The 10,605-nt window shown below is 30.3% G+C and overlaps 1 protein-coding gene across 2 annotated transcripts in view; it reads right to left on the bottom strand.

Moving 5' to 3' along the window:
• Positions 1 to 2,887: 2,887 nt before the first annotated feature.
• The window catches only part of LOC111639737 (protein PRRC1-like), a 24,899-nt gene continuing 17,181 nt past the window's right edge, over positions 2,888 to 10,605 (bottom strand). For both annotated transcript variants that reach the window (XM_023385678.1, XM_023385679.1), the window contains 5 exons: positions 9,862 to 10,108; positions 9,595 to 9,784; positions 5,666 to 5,720; positions 4,829 to 5,099; positions 2,888 to 3,311 (listed from right to left, as the gene is read on the bottom strand). In XM_023385678.1, the coding sequence (XP_023241446.1) occupies positions 3,011 to 3,311; positions 4,829 to 5,099; positions 5,666 to 5,720; positions 9,595 to 9,784; positions 9,862 to 10,108 (1,064 nt within the window). In that variant the 3' untranslated portion in view covers positions 2,888 to 3,010. The remainder of the gene's footprint in view (positions 3,312 to 4,828; positions 5,100 to 5,665; positions 5,721 to 9,594; positions 9,785 to 9,861; positions 10,109 to 10,605) is intronic.

Genomic DNA, 10,605 nt, shown 5'->3' with positions numbered 1-10,605 from the left:
GAAATTTATTATTGAAATCGTCGAGAGAAAAATCAAAGATCTAATCATCGTCTTCGCCGCATAAATAATAAATATATTTTTATTAAATTCCAAAACTTTCATTCCATTTTTCAAATGTATATATTTTGGTTTACAATTTTTCTTTTTTCTTTCTTTATCTTCGCCTTTTCCCATGTTTATATGGAGTCAGCGTTTCCTTTTCTAATATGTTTCTTCCATTTCTTCCTATCAAGGGCGTCTTCTCTCTTAAGTCCCCTCTGATTCAAGTCTTCCTCCACACCTTATCTTTCTAATGCAGCCTTGATCTTCCTCCTTCCTTTCACTACCAGTTTTCCATCCCTCTTTCCAACATAATCTTCACTACTTTGCTCTATGTGACCAAACCACCTCAACGCAGCTGCATTCTTGCATCTTCCTGCTCAAGGGACCCACCTTAACAGAACTTCTCGTTCTGTTAAGGTGGGTCCCTGTTAAGGCTAAATAAACTCGTTTCTTATTCTATCCTTCTTTGACACTCTACTCCACACATCCATCTTTCTTTCTTGGGCTCTTGTGATTTTCCATCATGTCTCAGCCCAGTGGTGTAGCTACATATTCAGCGCTTTGGAGCAAGTAGAGTCGGTGCACCCTCCCTAGTTTTTCGGAAGAGGTCTGGCGAAATTTGTTTTGAAAATTTAATTTTAGAAAGTATATTTAATTATTTCGATTTAAAATTTTACTCAATAACAATTAGGATTCAAGGCATTTCAATAATAAGATAATCAATTTAATTAATGCAAAATTTCTTTAATAGATCTGCTAAATCATCATCATAGCGAGAAAGGAATTTAATTATTTCTAGAAAGTTTCCTTGCAAAGTTCCTACATCTTGAAGAAGTGTAATCCTATGATCTCTGAAGGGTAAATTATTTATAGCAAGTGTTATAGTTACATCTACTATACGTCGCAACAATTTGCGACAATAATTTACCGCATCGTTAATTTCTTGCTAACATCTATGGTTGAAACACTTTTCCATCGATAGTAAATTGTGCAAGAAATTCCATCTTGGTTCGATTCTTCATATTTTTCAACATTTCTTGTTAAATGAAGACAGATGAGCAAAACGGTACCAAAGGACACATCTGCGAAAATCGTGATGGGTAAGCACGAACTCTAACATTCGTCACCCATGCAATTAGTCAGGAAAGGAGTAAACAATGCAATAAAATACTTTGCCAGCTCTAGAGGTAAGTGGGTCGTTTTGTCTAAAAGCCAGGTGTGTGTGACTAATAAATCTACAAAATTCAGCAAATTCTATAAATTAATTAATTACTTTTGTTTTGTTCGAAAATTTGAAATTTTATTATAATGTTTTTACAAATCTTTTTACAAGTTTTTATTTCGTGTTTCTAATTTTGCACCCTCGTGATTCGTGCGCCTGGAGCAGTTTCCTCCAACTGCTCTACGGTAGATACGCCCGTCTCAGCCCAGCAACATTGCAGGTCTAACAACCGATTTGTACAATTTACCTTTCAATTTGCAGCTAACTTTCTCAACACATAACACACCGCTCAACTTCCTCCAGTTCAACCATCCACATTGAATTCTATGTTGCATTTCCGAGTTCAATCCTACCCCATCTTGACAAAGGTCCCGATATACTTAAAACTCGGAACCACGGGAAGCGGCACATTTTGGATTTTAATATTGCACTCATCCCTGTCATACAGAGTCATATAAGCTGTTTTAGTGCTGCTAATCCTCATGCCCCTTTCTTCCAAAACTTTCCTCCACTCTTCCAGCTTCTCGGTCTTGGTTTGGGAAGGTTCACACAACACAATATCATCCACAAACAGCATACTCCAAGGAGCACCACACTTCACATCACAAACCAACATGTCCATTACCAGGTCAAACAGATAAGGCCTAAGGGCTATCCCTAATGTAAACCAACATTAATGGAGAATCCTTCTGTAGTGCCCACGCTACTCCTAACTTGAGTCTCCGCTCCCTCATACATTTCCTTGACAAGCCTAACATACTTTTCTGAAACATTCTTTTCCCTCAAACATCTCCATATCTCTTGCCTTGGTACCCTATCATAAGCCTTTTCCAGATCTATGAACACCATGTGTAAATCTTCCTGCATTCCTTGTGCCTTTCCATCAGCTGCTTCAAAGCAAAGATAGCATCAGTCCCTTTTCGGCATAAACTGTCCCTCTCCAATCTCAGATTCCTGTCTAATCCTTCTTTTGACAATTTTCTCCCAAATTTACATACAGTAGTATGGGACAATAACTTTATACCACTGTAGTTTCCACAATCCTGTACATCCCCTTTACCTTTAAAGACTGGCACAAGAATACTCCTCCTCCATTCATCTGGGATCTTCTCCTGCTCCCGGTTTCTTCATAAGGTCCCAGAGGATATCAATCCCCTCTTTACCCAAACCTCTCCAAGCCTCAACTGGAATCCGATCAGTGCCTACTGCTTTCCCCATCTTCATTTCCCTAAGCACCCTTTTCACGTTTCTGCTAATATATTGCACCACCCCTTCATTTGCCTCTCCATCCTCCTATAAAGTTCTGAAGTTTTCCTCATTCAATAAATTCCTAAAATATACTTTCCATCTTTCCTTGACCCTTTCGTAATCTTGTAATACCACTCCTTTATCATCTTTAATCAGTTTAATAGAGGTAAAATCTTTTGATGCCTTATCTCTTGCTTTGGCAAATATACAAGAAAAATATTCAACAGAATCCTAGAAAGTCGGTATTAATTACACTTGTTCATAAAAAAATATATGCTTTGCTTTTATGTAAAAAACATTTGATTTCTTTATGTCCTATAATAGTTAATAATAATTTTAAGTTAAAAATAATTTGTGAATTTTTTTATTTTCTTATGCAGAAATAAAATTACAATATTTGCATTATTGAATGCATTAAAAAGGCATTAATTTAAAAAACAAACAAACTTTCAACCATGTTTCCTTTTGATATATTTATATATAAATATACAAACAATATTATCTATTCAGGTAATTTTTATACATTCCAGCTAGAGATCTGGCGGCTAAGAGAAGCATCTCTCGTCTCGAAATACCGACGAGTCTCTGGTGCCATTCTGTGCGGGACACTCCCAGAACCGTGCTCGTCACCTGTCCTATTGTTACAGCCAGTCCCGACCATCTCAGAGGATAATCCGGCGGAGTCTGGTCTTGAGCTTGCAAAATGTATTCGCTGGGGATGGGGGTCGCTTGAGTGTAAGTATGAAGTGTTATGTTAGCTCTCGGATCGTGTAAAACTAGACACCCTATATCATACCATCTGAAAATAATAATATATATCCGTAACTTAATAAGAATCTGTAAGAATAGAATAATAATAATAATAATAATTAAACAGTCATAATTTAAAAAATGTATTTACTCATTCTATTAGTTTTACTTTCCTGGCTGTTATATACAGGGTACATAGGAAAGTCCCTTTAACTGGAAAATTCTTGTGAACGGAGAGGGCTACAGCTATGCAAGTGAGGTAACGGTATAGTAAAGCGACTACGCCCGACCTAATGCAAACGACAACAGTGCCCCTAGTGACAAAATTTGGAAGATGGACAGTGCAAATCAAAAACGAAAACAGATAGAGCAAACTTTCCAATTAGAAAGTTTTAGAGCATCAATTAATTAGTACGAAACAACATGTGGTTCACACGGATAAGATAAATTTTCGCCTGTATACCCAAAAATGTCCGAAAGCGATGCACGCCATTTTGTATAATCGTCTGAAAGGAATAGCCATAGGTATGAAGAAATACGCACAATTTATTGCATAAAATACGTACTTACGTCAATACAGTTTGATAGCATCACAAAAACAACAGAAAGGCAAACTGTCACACAGTAATAACAAGTTAATGTCCAGTATGTTTGAAAAGTTCGCCATTGTTATCAAACTGTATTGACTTAACAGTTAACAGTACAGACTTAACAGTGCAAGTGAGGTACTATACCGTTACCTCACTTGCATAGTTGTAGCTCTCTCCGTTCGCAAGGATTTTCCGGTTAAAGGGACTTTCCTATACACCCTGTATACATAGCAAAGGAAAGTATTGGAATCATGTCATATTTGACCCTTCAGGTTTTTTGCAAAGTTTAAAGTTTGAAGACCCATTGAACCCAAAAAATAAAACAAATTCTGTAGGTGTGTGTGTCTATTTCATTTAATGTCTCAAAATGGGTAAAGATTAAGAAAATCACATTAAGATTAAGTATCTACCCATCCCTCGATCTTTAATGATCAGGGATAGGTAGATTTAGAGGGTCAGACTTAATATTTTACTCTTAACATTTGCAATTTTTTTTTTATAAAATTCATTACTACTCTCAAAATTAAGCTTTTTGCCATTTCATAATAATTGATGATATAAAAATATTTTATAACAAAATATAACATAATGCCAAATACAATTTCACTTATTTTGATTACTAATATAGAAGTTATTTTTTAAATAAATTCTCAATGACCAAGAAAGTTATGCAACTCGTTGCTGAATTTTTTCTTATAGAAAAAAAGAAAGGCTCTTCCTGTTTCATATAAGAAATTATTTTCACTTAAATAAGCATTTTTTAATAAAAAACCTATGGTAAATCAATAATCGGTTAACGAACAATTCGGATAGCGAACAAAGCCTGGGAACGGATTATGTTCATTAACCGATCACCCACTGTATATTAATTAAAAATTAACATTATTTCTTTTTAACATTTAAATGACATTCTCCTTGTTTATCTGTTTATATTCTATTCAACTATAAATTTTTTTAAATAAAAACTTCAAATTACCTTTCTGGAGTTAATTCAGCCAAAAAATTTTCTATAGCTACTGCTGGCTGATGTTCATGTATGGATCCTTGTTGTCTGAGAGTAGAAATTCTTTCTTCAGCAGCTTTCAATGCAACTGCAAATCCTACAGGTTGAGCAGCAATATTATAAGATTGAGCTGCTATTCCTTCGACAGTGGCTCTCCCAAAAACATGTTGAAAAGCTTCTCTAATTGGAGATACTTTAACTTCTTTATCAGAAGCAACAACAATGCTGATGTCTCCACCCGAATCTACAAGTTTTAAAGAAAACAATTACAAGTTAAATTTTTGTCATTATATTTTAAATTGATAATATCATGTATAAATTTTATTTCAAAATTTTTTTATTATATACAGTAGAAGTTCATTAATATTGCATCTAGATGAACAGAATGGCACTGAATTATCAAAAATGGCAGAGTATTGAACATTTTTGTATTTTTGCAAAATTTGTTTAGTTAGATACAATACTGAATATTGCAGATATTGCTGTACATTATGTGTCTGTACCAGTATATGCTGGTAAAAAATGTACAGTACAGCAATGCCTGACCTGATAAAAAACAAGATGCTGTAACAAAAGTGAGTCATTTTTCTCAACAATTCACTCTTGATCCTATGGCTAACCTCCCAACATGATAGCAATGTACACTGCCAAACCCTCGCCTTAAACTCAATTATGGTTTGGGTCTCTAGAACATAGTGTCCAAAAAAAATTTCTAATTTACAGAATACTAGCATGCCTGATTATCATCAGACAGTTCCAGATTATCAAGTGCCTGATTAACAAACTTCTACTGTATTTATATTTCCTTACATATAATTTCTTTCATTCCAGGATCTAGTGTTGTTATCATTGTATCAACAGAATTCTGAAAGAAATAAAAATCAGTTTAACAAAATAATGTAATTTATTATTTTTGTTTATATTATTACAATTGTTTAGAATTCCCTGTGTCAGAATGACCATGTTTTAAATTACTTTACATTGTATTCTTTTAGTAGTAATTAAATTGTCTTAGTTATTGCTAATTCTTAAATATCTTAGCATTCTAAATTATTAATTGAACTATTTTGAATTGTAATACACTCAATGGTATATAAACAAATGATACCACCAAATTTCAATTAGGCAACAATATGGCTAATTAACTAGGACATCACGTCTTTGTTGTATCAAGATAGAATTGAGGTGGAACTGGAAAGAAAGAAGAGATCCCTGCACCTATTAGATATAGAAGAGATGATTTTTATACCTGAGGGACATGGACAAGTGAACTATGAACTTGCTGCCACGAAAGAGGCTATCCTTGTACCTGCTGGCCATAGGAGATACGATCCCTGCACTGGCCAGGTACAAAAATGATCCTTGCATTTGCTGACATGGAGATGTAATCCAAGAACAAAGCAATTGCCATCAATTGCTTTTTTCATTATTTATGCCTATTTTCCATTAGGTGGCTCAGTCACATCAGAGAGCACAGATATCGTCACTTTAATACCTCTGTATATTGAAAACAAAGTCACAGACTTCTATTTTTAAAATTTAAATGGGCCCTCAGTACATTTTTGGATTCCTCATTGCAATTAATGAAAAATGGAAAAGTTTTATAAGCCCATAGAAATCATGCTAGTTGCCATAACATCACACAACAAAGTCGCATGATTCATGTAATATCACTTTAATGCAGTGGTTCTCAACCGGGGGGTACATGTACCCCTAGGGGTACAAGTGTAAATCAAAGGGGTACATTTAACTTTCATTATAAAATGGCATATGTTAATCAATTTGCTGTAAATTATTAACACTACAAACAAGAATAGACAAAAACTTGCTTTAAAATATCCCAGTGTGAACACAGATTTCCCTTTTAACAGTCTAAACAACTTGTTTATCCACTTGATTTGTCTGTCTATTTGTGCCATTAGTGCCGAGTGAACCTGTAGTCTAGTAAAATTATGGTTTAACTGAGCATTAATTATTTCTCGATAAGATTGTGGCTTTTCGTGTTTTTACTGGACTACTGATATTAGGAATAACGAGGCCTGGATCATATCCCCACCATGCAATGCGTGTCACTGCATGCGCGCATTACTTGATATTTAGCAAATTTATACATTACATTTGCTACAAAAATTAAAAGATTCCTGTATTGTTCTGCACGTTATAAATTTGCCGCCTTTACTTTCAAGGTCAATACACAATTATAATCTGTATTTAACAACGTGGGAACCAAATTTTGAAAAAATTGCTGAAGATTTATCGCATCAAATATCCCATTAAATTTTGTTAGAAATTATTGTAGAATAATTTAAATTTTTTTCAATTATAATTATTTATTTTTAGGAAATGTAATTTATGCATGTATTGAAATGACTTCTGTGATTTTATATAATATACTTTTCAAATAATAATAAATAAATGTATGTATTTGATTAAATTTATTATTATTTATGTAAAATAAGTAATTCACTTTTGGTTATAGTTAGAGTTTTTTTTATGGCACTCAGTTACAAGGACTGTATACATCTAATGTAGTAATTATAAAATTTACATACAAAAATATAAGGGGTACTTGAGAAACAACTAATGGGCTAATGGGGTACATCAACAAAAAAGATTGAGAACCACTGCTTTAATGCATCTGCTCATGCTACGACCTTATATCTTAAAAACAAAATAAAAACTCCATTTTTTATTACATTTTTGAATTCCTCATTGCAATTAATGGAAAATGGCAAAGTTTAAACAAAATTGATCAAACAGATTTTGAGAACAAACACAATTCTGTAAGCCACTTAGAAGAGGTTTCACTAACACTCTGCCTCAATTATAAAGATACTATGTAATTTAGACAAATGATAGATAGTTAAGTTTCTACCTTGTATTAAATTTAATAATTAAGTAAATTAGGAATTAAATAATCAAAAATAAATATATTTATTTTTAATTTATTTAATTATTAAATTTAATGCAAGATGGGAGCTTAACTACCTATCTTTTGTCAAAATTATATAGTACCTTTATAAATAACTGTAGGATTTTGCCCCCTTGTTCAAAAATTTTGTGACAGTTTGATTCCATGCCACCATTTTTTTTTAATAGAAAAACACTTGTGATGATTTTAAAACTAAGTATTTTATATATATTAAATAGATTAGCCATATTATAGCTCAATTAAAATTTGGCAATATCATTTGTTTATTACTATATGTCATGCTAAGTTTTATGTGTAATTAACAGTATAAGTGCAAATATAAATATATATATATATATAAAAATAAATTACTTTTAGGTAGATTTTGCTAATATTTTACTATTATTCAATAATATATTAGATCAGTCAAATCCATTGTTTATTATTGACAGAATAATAATGAATATTGTTAATGAATATTGTTAATGAATATTGTTTTGTTAAAATGAATATTGTTTTGTTAAAATAAATTCTTTAAATTGTTATTCTATAATGAATATTGTTTTGTTAAAATAAATTCTTTAAATTGTTATTCTATAAAATTTCTAAAATTTCAATATTTTGTGTTTGTGTTTTTGAAGGAAATCAATTGCATTGAATGAATGCAATTGCTACAATATTAAAGATCTTCTCTTAAACTTAATTTTATATCATTTTAAAATACAACTATAAGTTCATATTTTATGTAAATATTTTGATGTTATAAATATACTTATATAGAATATTTCATAGAAATTATAAGTATAATTATCATAATATGTGTTGAAAGTTAGAGAAATTTATTCATACACAAATTAATATTTCATTGTATTTCAAACTATTAATTAAAATTTTAAATGTAAAGTAGTCTCAATGTTAAAATTTCTTACTTGAAAGCTTTTTCTAATCAAATTTTATTTTCTGCATTACAAAAAATTTAGAAATCATCATTTGTTTAGGTTATAAACTTTAAAATATTTCATGTGCTACTTAAACTGAATTTTTCACCTGAATATAAAAATGTTTCTAATATATCTTCATATAATACATTAACTAATGACAAAACAGCTGTGAAAGATGAAAATGTGACAGAACTGTTAATGAGGATGTTATATTGACAACTGAATTTTAATGAATATAGATCCTAGTATATTTTTGCTGCTTTATCCAATTATTACAAAAATTAGTGATTCTTGGCATTATGAAAGTTCCAGAATTTCTCTATTTTAACTTGAAAAAATTAGATTCATATTTTTCTTACTAGTGAAAAATATTGAAGTATTTAGAGAATGTTAAAATAATAATTTAACACTTTCTAATTAATCATTCAAACTATTTCATACTAAAATTAGAATAGAATTATGTTAAATTATATAAGGAAAAAATGTTTAATTCATATTTAAAAGAAAATATGTTAAATTATAATCTTCACGTACATAGTTTAAATAATTTTTAAAATATTAAAATCTATCTAAAAAAGCAAATGTAATTCATTTCAAACTAAAAACACATCCAAAAATGTTTCTAATGAAAATTTTTAAGTTCATGAATTAAAATAAATAATAAATAATTATTAATGAATAACATTACAATATTTGTTATTTTATTAAATTATATAAATTTAATAAAACAATAATTTGAAAAAATACTTTGTAGTAAAAAGTGCTACATAAATTGTAGTTTAATAATTATATATTAAAAACTATGTATGAATTTTATTTTTAATATTTATATTGTTTCAAATATTCATTAATGATATTTACTTGACAATAAAATCAATACTTTTTACCTTTGCTTTCTCTGCCACTTTATTAAGCAAATCACTGCTTTTGAGCCATCCCCACATTCCATTTCCCTCTTGTGATGACAATTTTGTGGCTGGATATTCATCAATTGGTAGATCAACAGTTGCAGTTGGTATAGAAATGGCACTAACAGGTTGAGTGATCGTAGTAACAGCAGGATTAAGAATTGGAGAGCTAAACAAACATTCATTATTAAAACTTTAAATCAATTTCTTATTCATAGTTTTATCTATTAAATATATATAAGTAACCTAGATGTAGTTGAATACACAGATTCTGGCAAGACAGATGGAATAGGTCTGGAAGGAATATACAATGATGATGTAATAGTATTTTCAATTCCTTGAGGAACAGTGGGAAAAAATGGAGTTGGCTGTGGTGGAGGTAAATTACCAAGTGCAGTTACAAATGTGGCTTTAGTTTCTTCTCTATTTAAATCAATATTTGACGAGAGAGTTAATTGCTCCAATGTAGGAATAGGAGAGCTTTCTGAAGGGCCTACAAACACAAATCTTTTCTTTACAAAAATTTTCATTTATAATATATTATTTTATAGTTTAATAAATGTCAATCATTTTTAAATATTACACATAAAATGAGATGTGTTTTAAAAATTACTAAATTGCATCTGATCATCATCTTAGCTATTAATATTTATAATCACTTCTTATAATTTCAAAGCAAATGTCAGTAGCAATTAACATAAAAATCTGATTAAAACAAATTTTATTATTCATAAAAATAATTTTAATTATCACACACATTTCACTTAAGCAAAATCAATTTAAATTAAAAATTTTAAATTGTTGAACAAACAAGATCTTAAATTTATGCAATTAATGTTTATTACTTTCTAATTATAAAAAGTGTAACAGATTAAGAAAACATTTATACTATTTAAAAAGTACTGTATTTTATTTTTCATAAATGTTTTAAAAGCTAATTCATTCTCACATAATATTTGGAGATAAATTCTTCATAAAATTATATATATA

This window comes from Centruroides sculpturatus, unplaced genomic scaffold (assembly GCF_000671375.1).
Source record: "Centruroides sculpturatus isolate CEXI.00-Female unplaced genomic scaffold, Cexi_2.0 scaffold1305, whole genome shotgun sequence".
NCBI classification, from domain to species: Eukaryota; Metazoa; Arthropoda; class Arachnida; order Scorpiones; family Buthidae; genus Centruroides; species Centruroides sculpturatus.
This window is presented reverse-complemented; position numbering and strand designations above follow the sequence as displayed.